Below are 24652 nucleotides of genomic sequence, written 5' to 3'. Positions count from 1 at the left end.
AAGAAGGCCTTGTATGGCCTCAAGCAGGCTCCGCGTGCATGGAACGAGAAGATTGACTCGTTTCTTCAGTCACAGTTGGGATATCGGCGTTCCAAGGCCGATCCGTAGCTTTATGTACACACTTCCAAGGCTGGTTGTGTGCTTTTTGTGTTGTATGTTGACGATTTGATTGTCATAGGTGATCATGCAGAGAAGGTCAAAGAGACGAAGGCAGCTTTACATCAGGCGTTCGAGATGACGGACTTGGGTCTACTCCACTTCTTCTTGGGCCATGAGATTTATCAGTCTCAGAGGGGGATTTTAATCTCTCAACAGAGATATGTACAGGAGCTCTTGGTTTTTTTTGCGATGGAGGATTGTCGGATTCTTTCTACTCCTATGGATCCGAACTGGAAGGCCACTTCACATTCAGCTTCTCCCTTGGCGGATGCTTCCCGCTACCGTCAGTTGATTGGATCATTGATTTGGCTCCTCAACACTCATGTTGATCTTTGTTTTGTTGTTGGTCTCTTGGTGGGGTTCATGAGTGAACCTCAGACGGTGCATTGGCAAGCTGCCCAGAGGATACTTCGGTATTTGAGGGGGACATCTGACTTAGGGATTCATTATCCAGCAGGCACAGGTGGTTCAGATCTTGTACTTGCAGGTTGGAGCGACTCGGATTGGGTTGGCGATGTGGACCACAGGCGGTCTACTACCGGCTAGTGTTTTACCTTGGGTGCAGGTGTTATCTCATGGAGTAGCAAGAAGTAGCCCACGGTAGCCCTTTCGTCTATTGAGGCGGAGTATCGGGATGCGTCTTCCACCACATGCGAGGCTGTGTGGCTTCGGAGATTGTTGGAGGAGCTTGGCTGCCCCCAGACTCGTCCTACTTTGCTGCAATGCGACAATGAGAGTAGCATTGCCTTGGCACGGAATCCTGTTTTCCATGCCCGGACGAAGCACATAGAGATCCAGTACCACTTCATCTGAGAGAAGCTTCTGGATGAGACTATCGCTATGGAGTACTGCAAGACAGAGGATAATCTTGCAGATTTGTTTACGAAGGCGCTTCCCTAGGCTCTACTTCGGAGACATGCCAAATCCCTCAGGCTTCTGCCCCATCCAGGCTCTAAGAGGGGGTGTTAGCGATCAGGTCCTGGCCGTGCAGGCGCTAGGTCGCAGTCTGGTCGGACTGACCAGTCGGCCAGCCACGTGGCAGTCCGACCTGTACTGACTAGTCGGCTGCATTTAATGCAGCCGACCGACCTGCCATTTCTGGGCTCATTCTTTTCAGCTATTTATAGCCAACATTCTGCACAGTCTTCCACACTTTTGATTACAGATCTCAGGCTGGAGATTCGTGCAGATTATAGGCTGGAGATCATGCAGACTGCAGAGTACTTCGAGGTGGACAGCAGGTTGCATCGTCGAGGTGGAGACACGCAGTCCCGTGCACTGCGCCCGTGTACATATCTGCATATCTTTGTATACAGCACACTTTATACAGCAGATCTTCATCTTTCACTGTCTCTTTCTCTCTCTCTCTCTTCTCTCTGCGTTCACTCTCTCTCTCAGTCTTGGTCCCACACTTCCGCATCGCTGCACTCTGACATTTCTTCCTTTTTAAATCCCAAAAACCCTAGTTACTCAGCTTACAGGTACAGGTACAGCAGGAAGGACTGCAGTTAACTTCAGCTTTTTGGAGCAAGCAGGAGCTATGGCTAGAGACTTAGGCATATCTGGAGATAAAACGATTAAAATAGCAAGTCGTCACTTCATTTCATGCAAATTTTAAGGGTCCTAGAGCAAGTTGGAGGTTTGAATAGCTTAGAGGAGAGAAAAACCACAATTACTTTTTGTTTAAGACTTCTCTCTCTTCCCCACCAAGCTTTTCTCTCAAGCTTCCATGGTGGACTGCCCCAAATCCCTTCTTCCTGCTGCAACCAGCCCTTAGCCTCAACATTCAGCCACCCCACAAGCTTCCCAAGGTGATTCCCTGCTTGGCAAATACCCTGGTGACCAACATCAGCCCACGTGGGACAGCAAACAGCAGCCCGCAAAATGCTGCGCATTTTGTGCTGAGTTGCCTGCTCCCCTAGTCCTCAGCTCTGCTCCTGCCTTGCTTGGAGCCTTGGTCCAAAACCCCTGGGGCATGCAAACCCCCCTCCCTTGGGAAAACTTCACCCCTCTCCTACTGATCTATCTTGTGATCGGGCAGCCTGCTGTATACTGCCTGTGGACAGCCATTAAAGCTCAACTCAAGCTCTTCACCCAGCCCACAACCTCTGGAGCTCAGCCCTCAGGAGACCCTTCAACCCCTTTTCTTTTTGCCCTTCCCTAACTGGATTGAAGACATGGAGCTCAGCATGCAAAGATTTTTGGGGCAGCCATGAAAGCTTCATTTGAAGCTTTCCTTCTTGAAGCTCCAGCTTGGGAACAAGCACGGGAGCCATCATCATCATCTGGAGCATTCGAATGCTGAAGTCTTCTTCCATGGGAATGCTCCAACCAAGTGGTCTTGATGAGCTATGTCTCAACGGTCTCCCCAAGCATTGAAGAGGTATGTCAATCTGATCTTAATCTCTCAAATTTAGCCACTTGCTGAGCTTAATCCCTTATTGGAGAGATTGAAAAATGCATGCATTATATCTCTTCCTAAAACTCATTGTATTGGTTGACATTAACCCCCATTTTGTCTTGTGATTTGGGATAATCCCTAAAATGAATGATAGCCATTGTAAATTGGGTAAGTAGCAACCAGTGAGTCACTGGATTGCCAAGGTAATCCCTACCCCAACCTTTGTTCATTCCTTGCATCGCATGAAAAGGCCCGATGTCTCATTTTCAATGCATCTCATGTTGATTGCTTAATAAAAATGTCTGCCATGTATACTCTGGCTGAGGAAAAAGGCCGATGCTAGGCGAGGTGGTAAGACAAAAGAGAGGTGACTCTCCCTTACCACTTAAGACTCTGAAGGGGTGCACAACCCGGCCCGGGGGGAACTTTGCCCACCTCTCGATGATCCGGAGCCCGATACTTGTATGCAGGTGTAGGTACCTCCCATGAGCTCCACTCTCCCTAATGCAATGATCCCCCTTGGACACCCCCACAATACTCATGGCACCCATGTATGGCACTTGAAGTGCATGTAGTCAAAAGAGATGTATGGCAGTGAATTCACTTATGCATTGACGAGAGAGAAGATGGGTATGCAATGATGCTTGGGATAACACTCGGTATGCTTAGTATGCTATTGATATTGCTGATCAGGCCTCTCGGATTATGCTCTATCCATCTAAGGCTTTTGCAATAAGGGACAGAGTGTGTTTTTGGTCACAGTCCTGTAGGACAGTCACAAAGATCCTATTGCAGAAATTTCTGTTTTGAATCTGGAAGTGAAGCCTATAGCTCACCTCGAAAAGGGCTTTGTCCCCTCTGGTTTGAATAAAAAACCTCCCCAATCAGAGTTACGGTTTGAAAGTTATGCCCCTTTTTGTGCACTAGGGTCATGTGGACAGGCTGCAGACCGCTCTAGGACAGGCACAGTAATTCCATTACAGAAAATTCTGATCATATTCTGTCACAAAGGTTAATAGCTCATCTTGAAGAGGGCTTTGTTCCCTCTGACTTGAGCCAAAATTCTCATTAATCAGAGTTTTCTACAAAAAGTTACGCCCTTTTTACTGACAGCAGGTCCTGTGGACTGCATCTAGATGGCTGGCCAGAAAGGCAAAAGCAAGGCCTAAGGGGAACACCAGAGGGAGATTGGAGACTCCCGGACCTCCATGAATGAGAAACCAAGCTTGGCACAAGATTACCATGGTGACATATAGGAGGAAATGCCGAAACGGACCGTACACTCTGCTCACTCACACCCTTTGTCAGCATGAGCTTCGTCATATGGAACGGCATAATAATATGGTCACCAACCACCGCCAAATGATGTCCAAGTTTAATGAAGTGATCGAGCATATGGCTCTCTTAAACTTGAAGACTCAATAGACCTTGGAGCAGCTCACTACTCTTGTTGCTCAATTAGCGACCGCTTCATCCCAAGAGAAGGCCAATGACTCTAGGCATGAGTCTAGACGTCCTCCACATCAGAAACTGTTGCATGGTCCACAGGGTATACTTGGTGCTAAGGGAATTTTCCATTCTACCTATGAGATTGGTGAACCCTCTCATGCGCATGATGAGCCCCTGTTGAATTCCCTTGTCCACCATGCAGCCAACATCCCCTTGAGACCTTCTCCCACCCTTGGTCGAATTTCCCTTGCTCTCCCTAGGAACCCCCATGTACCCTATATGAATTAGCTCCATCAAGGACGATATGGTACAAATGGCGAGCATGGCAATCATGGACAGCATGGTTATAATGGATAATATGGACTTAATGCCCCACATGGGATGTATGGATAACAAGGCATGTATGGCCACCATGGGATGTATGAACAGCAAGGGTTTCATGGGCAGCATGACCCTAATGAATTGCGTGACAAGATCATCCTCACAAAGTACAATGGGCAATCTCCCTCACCATCTGACTTAAAGGAATGGACGTCCAAGTTGAAGTCCTACTTCAATATCTATTCTCGCACTGATGATCAGAAAATCCTTTTTGCTTCTCTCCACTTGGAAGGATTTGCCCACACATGGTAGCGCTATATCAATCGAGAGAATCAGCAGTTCATTGACTGGGAAGATTTTAAAATGCATATGGTCCAAGTTTTTGTGTCTCTTGTGGAAAAAGAGCGGTTGGCAAGACGATGGTACACTCTTGATCAACATAACCTCACTGTACGTGAATACACAAATCAGTTTATGAATTTGACCATGTATGTGGAGAGTATTAGTGATGATGCTAAATTGCACAAGTATATCTATAGGTTGGAACCGAGCCTATCGGCAGATGTGATGGCCCAAAAACCTACCACATTGTTTGATGCAATTGAATTAGCTGAGAGAGATGCAAGAAAGTACCGTAAGAATGTACATTTTCAGCAAGGTGTTGGACAGCCCTGCATTCCTTTATGATCAGCCCCATACGGAGGTGGTTTTCGAGGCACTTCTATGCCTAATAACAACCCCAAAGTATCTACTTACCCTGCGTTTCGTGCTGAAAGAAAAATGGGCACTTTTGGGACAGCATTTGACTCTAGTGCTGAGAATAAGTATGCTAAGACTAAACAATCCACTGCATCACCTTCCCATGGATCTAGCAGCCAACGGTTCATTTCCCTGGATGTTGTGAAGGAATGGAAGGAAAAGGGCCTATGCTTTAAGTATGGAGATAAGTACACTATTGGTCATGTCTCCAAATGCCCGTACAAGATAGCTAAGGTCAAAGTTCATAGCATGTATGCCATGGAAGATTGGCACAATGATGAGGATGACTTGCCCACTGACCAGGCTAAGCTTATGGAGAATGTTGATCATGAGCAGTTATATGACCCAAAGGATGGGTTTTCCTTCGACCCGGGCGGTGATCCATCACGGATACTTGATTTGACATCCCATCCATCTACCACTTCCCTTTGTTTGATCTCTTTGGATGCTTGGATGGGTTCCCGAAGCCCCAGCACCCTTCTCATTCAAGGCAGTACCAATGGAAAGCATGTCTTCATTCTTGTGGATAGAGCACTCACAATTTTGTCAATAAATCAGCCATTGATCGGTTGAAATGCACCCCTATGGCACTACACTACCCCTTGAAGGTCCAAGTAGCAAATGGAGAAGAAGAAATCAGTACATATGTATGTCCCGCCGTTCCCTTATGCTTGGCTAAAAACTATGTGGCGTTGGTTGATCTAATTGCCCTCGATATGAGCCCCATTGATGTTGTCTTGGGCTGTGATTGGCTAAAACAATTGGGGAAAATTGCTTTGGACTTCTCTCAGCTCTACATGGAGTTTATAATGCATGGATAGCCTATCCACCTAGAGGGAGTTCTAGATCATGCTAATTTTCAGCTCATTACAGCAAAGCAACTCAAAAGGGAGTTTAAGAAATGCTCACAAATCTTTGTTTTGCAATTGAATAAGGACAATTCCGATCAGCCCTTTGCAGTATATAAGGATTCAGCCTTGTAGGCCTTACTTGAGGAATGCAATGACTTATTTCAAATGCCTACAGCCCTTCCTCCTAAGAGAAGTGAACCACCCATTTGACTTAGAGCCCCATTCTAAGCCAATAAACAAGCCCCCTTACAGACTCTACAAGTGTTAGCGTGAAGAGGTTGCAAAGCAAGTCAAGGAGTTGTTAGAGATGGGTTTCATTGAGCCGAGTTCTTTCCCCTATGTATCCCTTGTTCTGTTAGTCAAGAAGAAAGATGGCTCCTTTTGTATGTGCATTGACTATAGAGACTTGAACAAAATCACGGTGAAGAACCGCTACCCCATTCCATGGATCGATGACTTGCTGGATGAGTTGAAAGGGGCATGCTTTTTCACTAAGATTGACTTGCGCTCTGGCTACCATCAAATTCGTATGAGGGAGGAAGATGAGGTCAAAACGGCCTTTAGGACTGATCGTGGACTTTATCATTTTCTAGTGATGCCTTTTGGGTTGACTAACGCCCCCACCACATTTCAAAGCCTCATGAACAAAATCTTACAACCTTTCTATTCAAGTTTGTGCTTGTTTTCTTTGATGACATCCTCATTTACAGCAAGTCGTCCAAGGAGCACTTGATACATGTTAGAAGGGTGTTTGACATATTGAGAGAGCATCGACTCTTTGCTAAGGAGAGAAAATGTACCTTCATGCAGACATTTGTGGAGTACTTGGGACACATTGTGAGCAAAAATGGCATACAGGCTGACTCGAAGAAGGTGCAATGTGTTAGAGACTGGCCCACTCCTTCCACCATCACTTCTTTGTGTGGCTTCCTTGGTTTCTCTTCATTCTATAGATGCTTCATTAAGCACTATGCCACCATTGCAACACCTTTGACTGATTGCTTAAAAAAGGAGTCATTCTTTTGGGACGCCACTGTTGATCATAGCTTCAAACAGTTAAAAGACATGCTTACTTCAGTCCCCCATCCTTGTCTGCCCTAACTTCTCTAAGCTGTTTACCATTCATTGTGATGCCAGTGGCAGGGGTATTGGTGCAATATTGTTGCAAGAGCATGGTGTGATTGCATTTGAGAGCCACAAGCTTGATGAGAAGGAGATGCAAATGAATGTATATGACCAGGGGATGTTGGCCATCCTCCATGCCATCAAGAAATGGCACCACTATTTGTATGGCAGCCGCTTCCAAGTAAAAAGCGACCATCGTGTCCTCCAATACTTCTTGACTTAGTCCACCTTGACTCCTAAGCAAAGATGATGGGTGGCAACCTTACAAAACTGTAACATATTGTGGCTGATTCACTCTCTCGAATATGGGCATGCAGAGTATCCTCTCTCTGAATTGCACAGTGATTGGGTTGAAGAGCTTCAAGAGGCTGGCTTGTTAGATGATCACTTTAGTCACATATTTCAGAAATTACAGCATGGGGTCATGGCTGAAAACTCCCAATATCAGCTCAAGCATGGCCTTATTTGGTCCCATGGCAAGATTGCTATCCCCCATACTTCCCCCTTCATGCAGAAGATCATGGAAGAGATGCATTCTTGCCCCACTGCTGGTCACTTGGATGTTTTCAAAACATATGACAAGATTGCCAAGAGCTTTCATTGGAAAGGCTTATGGAGGGATGCCAAGGACTTTGTGACCAAATGTGTTCCATGCCAACAGAACAAGGACAATACATTAGGCCCGCTGGCCTCTTGCAGCCTCTCCCTATCCCTGAAGAAAAATGGACTCACATCACAATGGACTTTATCACCTGCCTTCCCATGACCAAGAAAGAGTGGAACAGTATCTATGTGGTAGTTGATCGCCTCACCAAAGCTGCCCACTTTATCTCCGCTAAGACCCAATACAATGCCTCTTAGGTGGCCACTCAGTTTATGAAAAATGTATTCAAGTTGCATGGCTTACCACAAGTCATAGTACACGATCGGGATGCAAAGTTAATGAGGAACTCAGAGGATGGAAATCCCTACGTAGGAGTGATCCATGGACAGTGCGATAACGTACCATAAGCAAAGGATGGAAATCCTTGCATCTAAGAGGTCATGGTGTGTGTGTAGTTGGGGGTAGTGAGGGGGATACCCATCACAGCCGTCCCAGGTGGAAAAAATGTGCTTACATGAGCAAAGGTAGAGGGAATTGTGTTAGAGGGTGACATTCCCTGTAACGAAGTTCCATAGTGTGGAATGGTTTGTGGAAAAGGGTAGGTGACAATGTTAGAGGTGGAATGCCCCCTAACGAGGCACCGTAATGTGAATATGCAATAGAGAATGAGAATGTGGTAGGAGTAGAGATAGAAGGTCCAACTTCCAGTGTGATAGAGGCGGATGTGGAATGTAAGCCAAGGTCTTGAAATGAGTGTGATATGGCTTGAAGAGAAGAGGGTGGGAAGGCAGGGAGAGAAGAAGAGTAATTGACTTGCTCAAATAAAATAGAAGATGTAGATTTCTTTTGGTCCATATTTATTGTGTAGGTACTTCTCAAACTCCTCCTTTGTGAGGTTAATGATATTTGGAATATTTGGCGTAGGTGTAAATATAGAGGGTGATGGTGAGGGTGAATATGGAATACCATCTTCCTCGTCGAGTCCATAATGCCTCCTTAATGTCTCCAGTGATGGAGAAGCCTGATAAGACATCATGGGGACACAAGAAAAAGATGTTTGTGACATTATGATTTGGTTATGAGTCGTATTGTGTGCCTCGTGTAAAGACTAGCATTCCACAATATCCACATGATACTCTTTATAAGAGCACCAGCTTTGATGCCATGTGAAGAAGAGTGTGGAGGCATTGCTAGGGTTTGCACTGAGGAAACACAGTGTATGACCCGACAGAAGCACAACAAGACAAACATAGACATAGAAAGCAAAACTCAAATCCTAAATGCAAAACTCAAAACTCAATTATAGAAACTCAAACACAAACAAAAGAAGGGATAGAAAGAATACAACTTTGAAGTGAATGAATGCTGTAAATGAATGTAAGAGTATATGGTGTGCCTAAGGGCAGAGCAATGCATTGGAGAGTATTGTCCACCGGAAACGGATCCCAAGTGCTGTGATCATGAGTTGGGGTGATGGAGTGAGAGAAATACCAAATGCTGATTATCAAAGTGTGAGGAGACTAAGGCGATTGCAGAGGATGATGCTTGATGATGTGGGTGAAGCAGCAAAACGTAGCAGTAGAACGCCACAGTAGAACGTGACAGTAAAACGCAGCAATAGAACACCACAATAAAATGCCACAGTAGAATGCCATAGTAAAACATGGTAGTAAAATGTAACAATAGAACGCCACAGTAAAACACTGCAGTAGAATGGCACAGTAAAATGCGGTAGTAAAATGTAGCAGTAGAAGAGCAAACAAGGTGATGGCAACAGTTGCGAAGACTGGATCATCATGTGGTGGGAGACTGATGGTTTAGATTTGCACACAAGGGTGAGAAATCTGCATGGAAGAGATGAGATTGAATGGGGGAAACTTGTCTATTTATACATGAGGATGGACCCTTCCAAATTAGGGTTTCACTAAACTCTCGTGAACCGCTCCCCATTTTAGGATTTTCATTAAATTAAGCTTGTTTTGGGACTGTTTAAGTGGCTAATGAGCATGGAATGGGTTTCTTAGCTCAACATGTGGTTGCTTTTGAGGTATGCAAGGAGGCTTTATGGCTTTCATGTCTAGTGGGAGAGCTTGGCATCACTGAGACTCCTGTTCTTCATTGTGATAGTTAGAGTGCTATCATACTAGTACGAAATGCCGTCTTTTATGCAAAGACGAAGCACATATAGGTGAAGTATCACTTTATCAAGGGTGCACTTGACAACACAAGCATTGAGCTTGTCAAGGTACATATAGATGATAATCTTGCAGATCTTCTCACGAAGGGGCTTCCAACAGAGTGGTTTGCTCATTGCCAACAAATGATGGGAGTTGGATAGTATATGTATTTCAGCTTTGTATATACTTAGCTTATTCTTTTCTCAACCTTTAGGTTCGTTGCCTTTAGGTGGGAGGTTATTGGGAATAAAGGGCCACCATGTCTTTTATATGTGCTCGGGTGTGAACACACCCTTAGCACTTGTACTTTAGTACTTTACATACAACTATCACAAAAACCTAAAAAGAGGTATACTCTTTGTATCCACACATCGTGCATCTCTCTCTCTTTCACTCTCTATTGTTGCTACTCACACATACACACACACATACACACACACACACACTCTCTAGATGACTAGCCTAGAGGTCCTAATAGATGACTAGGACGACTACTTAAGGATCCTATTGAATGATTACCCTAAGGGTAGCACCACAACCACATGACTCCTGCAGTCCTTATGAGAGGAAGATGTCTTGCATGGGTATCTCCTTAGGGACCAAAGGCTCATCATGACTTTTTACTAGGGAGATGATGAGCTTGAGGGCCGTAGAATAAAGAAGGTCCATGGATTGTTAGTCAAGCTTTGGGAGTCTTGTGTGGGATTGGTTAAGGGGGTTGTCCGTATACCACATAACCAATGGTCTCCATTGATGATTGTGATCACCAAGGGTGGATATAGGGTTAGTGTGGAAATGTGCGGGATCTAGGACATGGCAGTGAGCTATGGTGGATGGAAGAAGAAGAATGAACTCATGATGACAGAGATATTGGACTTGACTGTTACACAAGTGAATTAGGTTCCAAGATTGAGACTTAGACTCATAAACACAATCTTGTGTATAGACTAACAATGACAAGACACTAACTGAAACGAGAAAGCATCATGCTATTGCATTAATCATGTATCAAAAAGTGGTAGTCAAGTACAATGCTTTATAGTTGTTGGATGGGTAGCAGTTTCCCTTTCTGTGCATATGGGATTCAATCTGCCTGCATGTCCTAAGCCGAGAACTACCTCATACAAAGAGGCCATAGTAGGTGTGATTGCAAATATCTCAATAGTTAGGTGCAAGATCAGAATCCCCTCTCGATCATGGAGGAGGATCGGCATGGTTGCCTCTTGGTGAGCTCAAGGTTTCATCTCTAGTAGTCATTGTATGACATTTGTCATCAACATGGCTGGGCCTTTGAAAAGGTGTGCAAGATTTGCCATATAGTGCTTGGCAAGATGAGCTGAGTGAGCAAATGCATGTGGGAAGTGCTGTAGTTGGAGTGGAATTTGTGCATCAAACCTTGCATCAACTTGACACTTGCCATAGCATCGTGATCTGTCTCCACAAACAATGTCATGATGGGGAATGCAACGATCATGAAATTATGGTTTTGATGCATGGTCAAGTTCCCAATGTCCTAGAGACTTGAGCACTCATTGCATGAGATCTGAATAGGTTGTGAGATTTAGCTTTAGCTGGTTGAAGCCAGTTTTATCATTGGATGCATTCTTGGTTTTGACAATGGAAAAATCAGTGCTAGGAGGATAATTTAAAAGAGTAGTGTACACTTGGGAGTTTTTCTTGTGCCTAATGGGCACGAGGAATTCCAAGCATAGTGGATCCATAAGCAGCACTAGGTAGAGGATGTGGGTTGGTGAAGGCTGCAGAATAAGTGTAATGAGGTTGACTTGACAAAGGCATGAGAGTAATTTGAGTAGCCAAAGGATCAGAGGGTGTGGAAATATTTCTTTCTATTGCTTCTCTCACCTCCACATCTGATGCAGGTTGAATCTAGTGATGAAACTTGACGTTTGGTGCCTCATTTTTGAACCTGAAGCATTGCTGTTGGGATTTTGGTGATCCCAAGTCTATTTCCAGCAAGAATTAGGGATGGATGCATCTACCTTGAGATGCATGCATGTTTCAGTGATGGATGAAGGTTGCTGCTGTAAATTCCGTCAATGGACAGTTGATTGGAAGGTAATTGGTGGTCTACAATAGGGCTGAATTGCATGTAATAGGAAAAGAATCAATTATGGCTCCCTGGCAAGGGGTGAATTGAAAATTGGGGGGTTTGGTTGCAGAGGACAGCAAGTTGTTCCAGGATTGGGAGGGATTGAGCCCTGATTTGCTGGAGTCAAGAAACATTTCGGTTGACAGATATCGGAGGGAATTTGAGTTCTCAGCCGGGTCTTCCCACTTTCAGAGCTTTGGCCTTTTCATGTTGTAACTTGTCAATTTCTGGAGCTAATAAAACAAAAATTCTGCAATGAGCACGAAGTATTTCTTGCCAATCAATACTTTTGCTTGGTAGTGTAGCAATTATGTGGAGCAGTAAAAAGCTACCTATAGTTGCTAGTTGGTTTGTCTCTTTTCTTGAGGGCAATCTAGCCCAAAGTTGGTAAAAGTGCAAAATTTCGTCTTATTATTTATTTGTTGTAATACTTGCTTGCTGTAATCAGTTGTAAATCCAGGTTCCACCACCCTTTGCTGAAAAGGAAGGCTGGTTTCATATTCCCACAACTCCACGTTTGTTAATTGCACAAGGTTTGTGTGATCTGATCCCCAAATGATGAAGGAGAGAGTAACTTGTTCTCCATGATGGGGAAAAGCCGAGGCATCGGTGAGCAGCAGTATGCGCAGGAGATGTCCATGGGTCAGCAAAGGTCACCTGGACAGTAGTGTCTCTTGGAGTGACCATGAGATGTTGAGGATAGTAATGGCAGCAAGAGGAATGTGATGAGGGCTGAAGGGTTGTGGTAAGAGTTGGCTATAGAAGTTGGGCAGTTCTAGGATGAAAAATGGTCCTTTAAATAGAGTTGGGTGGTGTGACTGTCAGATGATAACTTTTTTGAGTTTTACCTATTTAAGATTGTGCAAGAGCCGAATAAATTGGCCAACAATTGAGGAATATTTTTGACCGGCTTAACATTGCCTTCTTTTCCCCTTTCCCCCCTACAGATGTGATGTTGACATTTTCTGCCCCACCTATGCCGTTGGACCCTTGTACTTCACTGTTTGATTCTGAGTAATATTAATAACCACACTTATTTTGCAAAAGATTTCTCTTAGTATGGTGGTTCCTTATGGGTCTTGTAAATGCTTATGTTAAAGATTGGAAGACGGTAGTTGTCAAGCACCAAATTCATTTTACAGCTGAACTTATGTCCCTGGGACAATATCTGAAGGGCATATTTCAAATTTTAATTATGTATTCGGTGTAACCCACAAAGAAGAAAGGTGCCTACATAGGTTGTCAATTAGAGCTGTACCTTTCTCAAGTGGCATATTCAGGACTCTGTCGTGTGTACTGTATTCTGTCTAGCAAGGTCTACTGTTGAGTAATCGTGCAACAAGGCTGGCATGGGTTTTCTTTTTCATGAAATCCTGCAGCTAAGAAGGTTGAAGAACCCACAATGAAAATCCTAACTTTAGTTTGGTGGGTGGGGGAAATTGTGTGCAGATTGCAATTTATGGATACTCTTCATGTGAACAAAGTGTCTTTTAATGAATTTAGAATATCAGCCTGCTGTATAAAATTTGGAAATTGCTGCTGTAACAAACCTGATTTGTTTATTTTGACTGATGCTTGCAGCTATTGTTTGGTTGTTTTTCTCAATATACTATAATGCCTATTCTTGGAGCTGTGATAAGCAAAGCATTACAACTACCAATGGAACTATCTGCAGGGCTCATCTTAGTAGCATGTTGTCCTGGTGGCACTGCATCCAATGTTGTAAGCACTGGTTTTGGTGCTATTATGGATCTATCTCTAGTGTGGACTCTTAAATGCTGCTTTCCGAATATGTGAACTGGACTTGAGCTTACTAGTTACAAAATATGCAGGTTACATACATTGCAAGAGGTGATGTCCCTCTTTCAGTGGTCATGACTGTTTGCACAACCTTGGCTGCAGTGTTTGCAACACCATTACTGACCCAGTTCCTTGCTGGTGCTTATGTACCAGTGGATGCAGGAGGCCTTGCTTTAAGCGCACTACAGGTTCTTCCTGCTTCCTCACTGTGTAGAATCAGTCCTTTTGGCTCTTAAACTGTCCTCTTTTGATGCTAACATCAAAGTAGTATTTGTAGGTTGTTTTTACACCTGTTGTCCTGGGAGCATGGCTGCAAAGTACTTTCCCTGCAATTGTAGCACGGGTTGTTCCTTATACACCTCTTGCTGCTGTTTTGATTTCTTCACTGCTAGCATGCAGGTCATTTTTTATGCCACACTACTGCTCTGTAAATGCTCTCTTTTTCCTCTTTCTGATATATTGAAATTTGAAATCGCAGTGTGTTTTCAGCAAATGTTGGACTTCTTGGCTACATCTCTGATTTCACATTTTCATCCATTCTGTCTTCAAACTTGAACCGGGTTGCCCAAGCTATGCTACTACTCCATGCTGGTGGATTTTTCTTGGGGTAGGTAATTCTTAACCATCCAGAACCAAATCACTACAGTGGAAAGGTATAATTACTGATCATTACCTTCAATGTGTATTGGTTTGGCAGGTATATGATTTGCGAAGTTCCTGGCCTGGAAACACCCCAGAAACGAGCAATCTCAATAGAAGTAAATGCTAATTCTTGCTAAGTTACTCAGCTGATTTTATTTTTGAAGCTTGTGATATTTTATCAAGTAGAACTGTGACTCTTTGGATGTTCTGGTACATAATGTGCATTGCTTGTGGCTCCCTGAAATACTTGTTTAATGATTGGTGCTTTGTTCATACCTTCCAAGTTGCCACATTTTTCCTTTTTTGTTGCCTTTGGCAAAAGAGAAGAGGGCTCCTCGCTCATACCTTGTTGGTTATGGTTTGGGAGTGGCGGGTGGAAAACAGCTTTGATCATGTTTGAAGTAATAGAGGGAGTTGAATAGGTTTGATCCCTTCTGGGCGCTGGCCAAGCAAGCTGTGAAAATTCTGTACTGGACGTTGCTCAACCTTCTCCAATAATTACATCAACATCTAATAAAAAGTCTATACTGGATGTTGCTTAACCTTCTCCAATAATTACAATGACTTCTAGTATTGGGAGGCAGCGGAAGACTAGGACAATCGTATGGGAATTATATTGGGTCCTCTTCTCTACAGTGTTGCATTTCTGTTCATGTTGAAGAGGAACAAGTTAGCTCTAAGCCTTTCATCGAATATACCCTCTTCATGACAATCGGAAAGCATCAATATGCTGTATCTTCATCTCAAGGCCATCTGGGATCCTTCTTATACCCAGTAAATAGATCTGTTCTCATATCTGGACCAATCACTGCTACGATCTTTCAAAAATCCATCGCTTTTTTCAGTGAAATGTGTTAAAGCATTCCCTGTTCAGTATGCAAGATAAAAAGGATAGCACATGTCTCAACATTGTTATGTGTTGTACTAGGATTGGTGACATTAGCATGGCCAGGGATCCTTGTTTGACACAAATGTTACTCTCTACTTGTTCAGTTACCCCCTTATGCTCTATGTGTCAACTGTTGTAGGGCCACCAAATGCAAACCCACAATGGCATCAGTATGCAAGATAAAAAGGATAGCACATGTCTCAACATTGTTATGTGTTGTACTAGGTTGGTGACACTAGCATAGCCAGGGATCCTCGTTTGACACAGATGTTACTCTCTATTTGTTCAGTTACCCCCTTATGCTCCATGTGTCAACTGTTGTAGGGCCACCAAATGCAAACCCACAATGGCATCTTTGCAGATGTTGCAAACAAATTAACATTTTGTAGGCAGTTGATGGTATATGTTTGTCCTCGTAAATTTCTTGTAAATCCTTCGTTTTCTTTCATGTTGGAGAGTTTCGTTGCAGAGGTCAATTAAAGTTGTACTGATAGGTATGTGTGTCAATTGTCATACACAAATACAAGGGTCTTCTGCTGACCTCTTCTTTCAGGTTGGCATGCAAAACTCGTCTCTGGGTGTTGTCTTGGCAACTGCACATTTTAGTTCTCCACTGGTTGCTGTGCCAGCTGCAGTGTCTGCATTGCTCATGAATGTGATGGGGAGTGCCTTAGCAGTTGTTTGGAGATATTCTGGAGGTAGTAGCTCATTGCAAACAAGCATTGCGTCCTACCATAGTGATTCTGAGCCTTCAGAATAGATGTGAAGCTATAGAGTTGATGAGCGTCTCCATTCATGTTAGCAGGAGAGCATTGCCTGCTCCAGGAAAAAGTTTCTTAAGGGGAGGTACCAATGCATCTGAAGCCTCTAAGGTTGTGTTCTGAGGAAGTAAATTTGCGTTTTCATGTCTCTTATGTGATTCCCTTTTCTGTGATTTCTTGCAGAGCTTGAGGTTCAGGAGGAGATCGAGCATCTCAATTCAAAGACAGATGTCATTTGGGGCTGTTGCTAAGCCTATCTTCCTCATGTCTATTTTGCAATTCATTCATTGTTTTGTTTTTTAGATTTGTAGGGAAGATAATAACATTAGTATCCAAGCATAGATTGCACTTGACAGTCCTTGTCAACTTTCCAAATAGATGAAAGACTTAAGGTGCCCCAATACACGTATGAATAATGAGCCATTTAGAGAGGCCCACCCTGAGTCAGTATGCAACTGCTTTTCTCTATGTGTAGAATATGTGAGCAGGCCTTTTACTTGATTGTTGAGCTCTATGCTTACTGATTTCTGTCCATTGTAGGACACTAATCCATATTGGCAGGTAGAGACTTCAAATATGAGAGTATTGCAGAAGTCTCATGGTTGTCCAGCTGACACCAGAATTGTCCTAGCTTAGCTAATGGAGTCACAAATGCGAGGCTAGGAAGTTGACCTCTTCTGATCTTGTAATGATCAAGGATGGATTTCAATTGATGTAATGGGCCTTAGTGATGATAAAGCACTTTCTTGTTTGGTATACTTTTTCCCAATTCACTTCTTTATTTTGCATATTTTACACTTTGGTTGATCATGCCCCTGTTCCACCGTTGAGGAAGCCAAGGCTTTGCATCACACTTCATAAGTACCGATATAGCGCCTTGATGAAGTGCTTAGGAATTTGGCTAGAGAATGGTATCAACCTACAAGACCACATCAAAACCCCTCTCTTGCTCTCTTCTCACACACCACCTTGGAATTGAGTTAAGCTGCCCCATCTAAATTTTGGCCTTTTAAAACTTTAAATCTAGTTTGGTTCCACAAATGGACATTATAGTGTTCTTTTTAGGATTATCAAAATTCAATCACCCACTCATAAATAGACATGTGAAAACTCTCCTAGCAGCAATATGTGGTAGTATTATGGTTCATGAAAAAAGTAAGATTGGGCAATTTGACATATCCTATTCATCAACATGGTGTATTGTCTCAAACCTTTATCATGCTCATGGAATAGTTTTGAGAGTATTATTCAATAAGTTTTCCAAAAAGAAGGCTAGGTGTGATACAAACATTGTATCTTTGGGTATGTACCACATGCTACACTTAGTACCAAGTAATACATTTCTTTTATAATGTAAAAATTCAATAAACAAGTATATGTAATATGAAAACAACATACAAATGTGATGCCCAAACCTTAAGAATTATTATTGACCCTTAATGAAGGGATGTAAACACACAATATCATCATGATTTGTTGTCATATAGTTCATTTGAGAACCTTTGATTTTAGCACATTGTAAGAATTTGTATTTTTACAATGGATGTAACCAATTAAAGATTTTGAGAAACTCAATATCTTTCTTATTCTCACGTGCAATCATTCTTGTAAACTTTGAGACTCAACCCCAGTATCTAATCATGACCACTAAGACATGCACCACATAAATCTATCATTATCCTATAGTCTACTTTCCAAGCAAAGAACACAATGACACACAAAACTTGAAAATAATTGCTCATCAAATTTGGTGTTAAACTATCATTATTAACAATTAAGTGAAAGAATGGATTTTCATGTTTTGGCATTGCAATCACACTTGTCCTAGTGGAGGATGCACTAGGAATCCAAGGATAACTTGGTGGATATGACAAGATTAGAAAGGAAAAATGGAGTAAATTGGATCTAAATTAAGATGGTCTGATCTAAATAAAGATGGCCTATTGTTTAGTGCTATAACAGATGAAGACTTGCACTTCATCATCGAACTCTTACCATGTTTATATATAAAAGGCCAAGCTTATGTCACAAGGATTCTAAATAATCTCATGGAGGACCTACTAGTTGGAGGAATTTTTAGGAAAAATCTCAATGACTATGGATTGACATGGCTCACAAAGCCATTATGAGTGCTCAAAAGATTTTCAACAAGAATCCTCATGACAAAGTAAATGGTGATTAGTCAAGAGGAGCCATACTTGTGTGTAGTGGAACCCTAACCCCAAGAACTCGTATCTATAGAGGACTCTAGCTCAACCTTTAGGAGCAGGTGACAATAGACCCAAGTCTTCTAGTGTAGGTGACAACATACAAGAGGGGACAGTAGTCTTTCTAGTGGTCCTAAGCTATAGATGACAATTTACATGGTTGTTTGAGAAAGGCAACATTAGCTTTTTAGCGTTTCTCGTGATGAAACTCTAAAATTTCTCTCTCTATAACATTCCCTCTTATTCCCAACCATCTCTCAAGTTATCTCAACATTTTCTAGCAATTTGAGCCATCATAGAAAGAGATTTCAGTCAATCTCTACTGTAAACACTAATTTATAACAAAAACTAGGGTTTTGATAGCTGCCTCAGGATGTGTGCTTAGAATTGAGGGCTTGGGACTTTAGAAATATTCAATTTCACAAGAGTTTTGTTGTATTTTACATAAGAGGACATTCAACTCTCCTTCTAGATGGTAAAAAGAGATTAAGCTATCTTGACTTAATACAAAAATATTATTGAAAATGAATATTGTGGTTTGGATATAGCCTACTAATTTTCTAGAAAATGAACGGGTCATTAAGTGTACCCTTGTTTTGTAAAATTTTGTATATACTTACCAGGATAAGATATTGTGAATTGTGGTGTTTCTTTCACGTCTTAGGTGATCCACATCAATTGTTATGTTTAGTACTCATAAATAATTCAATCAAAGTTATCAATTTGTTGGATATGATAATATCCTTAGGACATTATAGTGTCTAAGAACCAAGGCAATGTTTAGAAGTGCTTCTAGAAGATGGTGAAAAGCTTTAAATAACTATTAGGGACATTTTGTGAGGTGGATATGGCAAATACATATTATTTTGTCGATGATGTTGGGCCTTTCATTTTTATTTGTCTTGTTCTTTTTTTCAAAAATGGTTTTTGTTTTCTTGTACATGTATGTCGTTGGGTGTATATGTTTTTTGCTTTTTAAAAAAATATCCACATTTTTAGATGGATTACTTAAGGGAAAATTGGTGGTTGTGCATGTGTAAATAATGCAATAGGATCAATGGGACATCTTTTATAGTAAAGGGGTCTATTTGGTGATATATAAAGGATCCCCAATGGTTGATTTTCATTGGGGAATAATTTGACTTTCCTCTTTTAATGATATATTTAAAGGATTCCTAATGGATGATTTTCATTTAGGTGAAAAATATGATTTTTCTCTTACAAGCAAAACCAATACATCATGTTACACTCAAATGAAGAAATTTGGAGCATTTTGATTTCTTTATAAGAAGGTAGTCTTGTAAGCACAAGGTTAACAAAATAATAATGTATGACTAATGTGTGACACTAGAGGATGCATTGTTTGAGGGTTTATGAAGTAGACATGGTCACAAGCACAATATTCATGAAATAATAACATTGAAGGGGTAATGTGTGGTACTAGAGGATGTATTGTTCAAGGGTCTACAAAAACTAGAACATAAAAGAACCTACTTGGATCAATTACTTAACTCATGCAAAATCTATGGTCAATACTTACGAATTTGTGTCACCTTTAAGTATATTAAGATAATGCATCTTTTGTATAAGATTATCATTAGATTGGGCAAGCGTTTATTAAGATAAGGTCTCTTTGCCCTAGCCTTAAAGGGACGTGTTCAAACACCAAACCAAATCATTCAAAAATCCAAAGGGCGCATTTAAAAATGTATCATGGAAGCTAGAGGCAAGGCAATAATGATAGTGACAATGACGATGACCATCACATGAAAAGGATGACCTAAAAGAAGCACATTCATGCTCAGTAAGAACTCAATTTCAAATGTGTTTTCATGCAAAACCTTCCAATATGGTACCTCTAGTGCTTTGGATTGTATGCTAGGTACAGGGGCATTACCTTAATTATCTCCATGCTCTCACACCATGTTCTTGTTCCCCGCATGCTTAACATCCTTTCAATCATGTGTTTTCAATGCCAAATTACTCCACTAGTAGTTGCATATCATATATCCTCTCTCTATATATATGCACACACACGCGCGCATGCGTACGTGCATGCACATGCACATGCACACACACACACCCACATGCATACACACACACTCACACAGAGAGGAATTTGAGGACCCATAACATGACACTTGGGGACTTTCTAGCTCACATAAGTCACTATTGCCATTACTTCCAATCCGTACTTATACTAGCACTTGGTTGTTAATTGTTTTTATTATATGAGAAAAAACATTAGGGTAATATTGTGAATTTTACCTTGTACTCAATCTTGATTTTGTCAAGAACAAACTAAGACTTGAAACATATTTACTTTAATCAAAGTGCAAGACTTTGTGCTCTTCTTTCAAGTTCTTATCTTAGGTTTGTGTTTAAGCCAAAAATGTCCTTAGACAGCAAGACCTTTTAGATATTTAACAATGTTTATGAGCTTCTTACTTGTTTTCTTGGCTTCCATACATTTATAGCAACTTCAATTTGATCCACTCTATATTTGTCACATGTGGCATAGAAACACATTTAGTGCAAAATATTTTACATGCTATACTTGTTTCTCACACTCATGCAACTTATCTACAATTCCAAAATGCTTTTGCATTACAATGCACATTGGATTCGTGCTTCTCCTTGTATGCAAATATCCCACTTTCACCAGTCCATTGACCACTCATAGTCATTGACATGACTCACCAATCTCATCATCATTGTACTTGTGACAAAAATTTGACCTGAATGGGGTTGTGTGCACCGCTCAAGTTGTAGCCATGGACACTCCACTCACCCATCACCCCATTGATCACATGAGCATTTACACTCGTAACTTATGCCTAGTCACCCCTAATGGACACACACATCACATTCATGGACTTGTGATGACCACCCTCTTGTGCACACACTCTTAGTCCACACCACGAGTGTTCACACTCATAGATGGAGTCACCATTGAGCATGCACTTGCAAGCTTACCAACTCATGCACTCATAGTCAACATAATCACCCAATGTAGTCTTCACACTAAGCAATTAGTGACAAAGTGCTTGTAGGCATTAAGAACACATCACCATCACCATCCTTAGATATCTCACAAAAGTATAAAGCCAAAGTATACTTCCTTGAGTATAAGGGTTTACAAACAGTTAGGAGAAATATCAAGAAGACGAGTAGTTATAGCTATGGAAATCTAAAGTAACTAGCTAGATTGAAGAATTTGCTACATAGCTAATCTAAAGTAACTACCTAGATTGAAGAATTTGCTATAGGGTATTGATGATAGTTAGCTTTAGGTTAAACACAAAAGCACTTAAGGCGTGTCTTAGAGTACTAATGATAATCTATCCCCACGAGCTGCTCACATTTCTGTGTACTGATAAACGGATTGATAATGCATTAATCTAGCACTCCTCGTGCACGAAACCCATTTTGAGCATACAATACAATTGATTCTGAGAAGAAAACTTATTGTCGTGAACCACGTCCTCCTTGGCATATATAAACCACATCTTGTGCGTATCCCTCATTCTCCTTTCTTACACTTTGTTTTTGACACATCCGATCCCCAGAAATGGAAATTGTAGGGTATTCTGCCTATCTTGTGGAGTTCCATCCCCCACTAAGAAAATCCCTCACAGCTACAGCTTCTATCAAAGGAGGCCCACCCAAATTGCATTCACTTACTAAGGTAATGTCATTTGTCCTTGTCTACCCCCTTCATCTTGCTCAACACTTTTACGTAGACTCCATAGGCTGAACATATACACACTATACTGAATCTTAAGGCAACTAGTGACTTAAACCACACATCCTCACATACTTCTTCCGATCATATACATTACTTGGCGATTTCCTTATAAAATGGCAATTTTTGCTCTCATCTTTATACAACATTTTTACATTGGACCAGGCTCTACACTAGAGACAAAAGGCAACTACTATTTTGGCAATTTTATGGCTTCACAATCTTCTCATCGGGTACATTTGACATGGTGTAAGGGGATGACAATCGAGGTCCTTGGACACTTGCAACCCATCAATACTCCTTGGTCCTTACTAACTAGTGTTTTTGGTTGGCTTGTAGGTACTGGGATCACCTCCTCACCATGTGATTTGTACTATGCTTTGAAAATTGTAAACTTATTTCATTATTAGTTCGCAACTATCTTTATCTTGCCATATAATTCCAATGTATTATCCTATTGTGGATGTTGGTGCACATCTACCCACATGTATTTCACACCAATCCTTATTCCTTAGACTATCATTGAAATGCTATTTCTCGAATAATTTGCAACAAATACAAGGCATTTTTCATTGTTTGTACTCCTTGTTGAGATAAAAACAATAATCTAGTTAAATACATTCGGTGATGAGCTTTCTAAACCCCCCTAACCAAAGCATCTCCTTTTCATTCGACTTCATTTTAACAAGAAAAAATGGCAAGATATGGAAGGGCATATGTGAGACAAATTAGAATTAATTTTTTATTATATGTGATAAGGGAAAAGGTCTCCGATAAGCTTTATACTATGGCATAAGGCAAGCCAAAAAGTCAAGCAAGGACCCCTTCCCAATACCTTATATGATATGCCCCACACTCTCCTTTTTTACCCCAACAAAGTAGTAGTCATTTCACATTCAAGCTTTTTCATGCATGTTTTATAACATTAGTACATCAATTTAAATAGCTAGCACACTACTCAATCATTCCCTACTATACAACTCAACCACCTCCAACCTAATCATTTCCAATGAGACTCTACATTGATAGAGCTTCTACCATTTTGCCATTGGCAATCACACAACTATCATGTGTCGATGTTGCTACTTCTTTCTTTCTTGTATCATAATTGAGATCCTAACCTCAAACCATGAGGCACCATATGCAACATCGAAATAAACATGGAACATACACAAATAAAGAGAATTATGAGCCCATGAACATAACTCGTCCACCATAAGCATCAACACCATGAACCAATGGGCACCTCATAGAGCATTAAGAACCACTACCCATACATACACCATAACATTACCCACAAGCATCAACATAATGATGACAAGGTGATGTAATCACAAGGGCCTGCCAAGGTACAAGGAGAGTAAGTTTCAAAGACTTAAGGTGAGGGAATGATTTAATCACTCACAAAAAGTGAATTGCAAAAATAATAACATAGTAATACAAGGGCTCTAATATAAGTAGAATGTTCTTAGAACTTACTACGAATGCTAAGGGACTCATGAACATATTGACCCATTTTGAGTATAAAACAATAAATAATACCACGGGAAAGAGTTCAAATTGTTTCTAGTTGTTTTTTTTCCAAAAAAGGCAGCTCTTTTAATAACACCTCAAAGAGGATCCCCTTGATGTAAAATATGGAGTACAAAGGACCCTATAGAGAGTAGCTAAATACATCATAAATATAATGGTAGTGTGAATAACCAATCAGGTGGAATATAATGCCAGTCCATTTGAGGCTTTGCACCTTTGTTTGTGATCCAAGCTACCTCTCACCCCCCTTCCCCCCACGTTCCAACTGTGGTCTTTGTTATGCTATGGAAGACCATCCTTAGGGCTCTCCTTCATACCCCCTCAATTGTAGGACAATCCCATAGAGAGCATCATCTTTGCACCTCCATTGAGCATCTCAAGCATGCTACTGAGACCTTGCCATGCCCAATCCATGTATCAGTCGTTAAGTGCACGAGAGCTAATAGCCATAGGAAGAGGGATATAACCTCAAAAGTGTGAAACCTCCAAGCATGAACCAGATATTTTGTGTTTAAAAGCTTAAGCTAGTTTTAGCTTAAGAAACGAAGAGCCACAATTTGCATGAAACGTTGGGGGGGCGTTTTTTTTAGCGCCTCCCAAATTAGCAATTTTTTTATCATTTTTGCCCTGGTTGAATTAGGAGGAAGGAAGAAGGCGATGAGATGCTTGATTTCTTTGCCCTCCATTGCCGTAGAAATGATGCATGGAATGAAATGATATGATTTTAGTATTTCTCTCTCCTCTCTCCTCTCTCCTCTTGGTTGTTCTCATGGATTAGTGTATGAGAGAAGGGGGTGGGCTGAGATGAAAGATTTAAATCATGCGATGGTGCAACAGTGAAAAGAAGCGTGAATCAAGGTTGGATGGATCATCAACAGCCATTGAGGAGCGTTAGCGGGCCTCCAATTTCGAAATATGTACGTCATAAGGCACGATTTCATGAGTAAGTCATCGATTTTATCATTTTATGATAAAATTTGGTTAGAAATGATTGTATTTGATTGCCAATGTTTTGATTTATTAGCCATGTTGAAGAAATCACAAAAAACCAGTTGTATAATAATTTTATGCTAAACACGCAAAACTCGAGATTATGCGATTTAACGAAAAATATACGAT

At 41.3% G+C, this 24652-nt stretch overlaps 1 protein-coding gene across 5 annotated transcripts in view; it reads left to right on the top strand.

Annotated features, from left to right (window-relative positions):
- LOC148025619 (uncharacterized) overlaps nt 1-24422 on the top strand; it is a 37795-nt gene extending 13373 nt beyond the window's left edge. Inside the window, exons 2-8 of one of the 5 annotated variants that reach the window (XM_087692828.1) lie at nt 13538-13678; nt 13789-13944; nt 14034-14155; nt 14235-14363; nt 14454-14514; nt 15841-16133; nt 16232-22327. In XM_087692828.1, the coding sequence (XP_087548954.1) occupies nt 13538-13678; nt 13789-13944; nt 14034-14155; nt 14235-14363; nt 14454-14514; nt 15841-16047 (816 nt within the window). In that variant the 3' untranslated portion in view covers nt 16048-16133; nt 16232-22327. The other 4 variants (XM_087692833.1, XM_087692830.1, XM_087692829.1 and 1 more) reach the window with 4 other exon arrangements.
- Nucleotides 24423-24652: the final 230 nt, after the last annotated feature.

This window comes from Lygodium microphyllum, chromosome 14 (assembly GCF_053477565.2).
Source record: "Lygodium microphyllum isolate KBCC chromosome 14, Lygodium_microphyllum_v1.1.10, whole genome shotgun sequence".
Classification (NCBI taxonomy): Eukaryota; Viridiplantae; Streptophyta; class Polypodiopsida; order Schizaeales; family Lygodiaceae; genus Lygodium; species Lygodium microphyllum.
The sequence above is the reverse complement of the archived record's forward strand: the minus strand, read 5'-3'. Positions and strand labels throughout refer to the sequence as shown.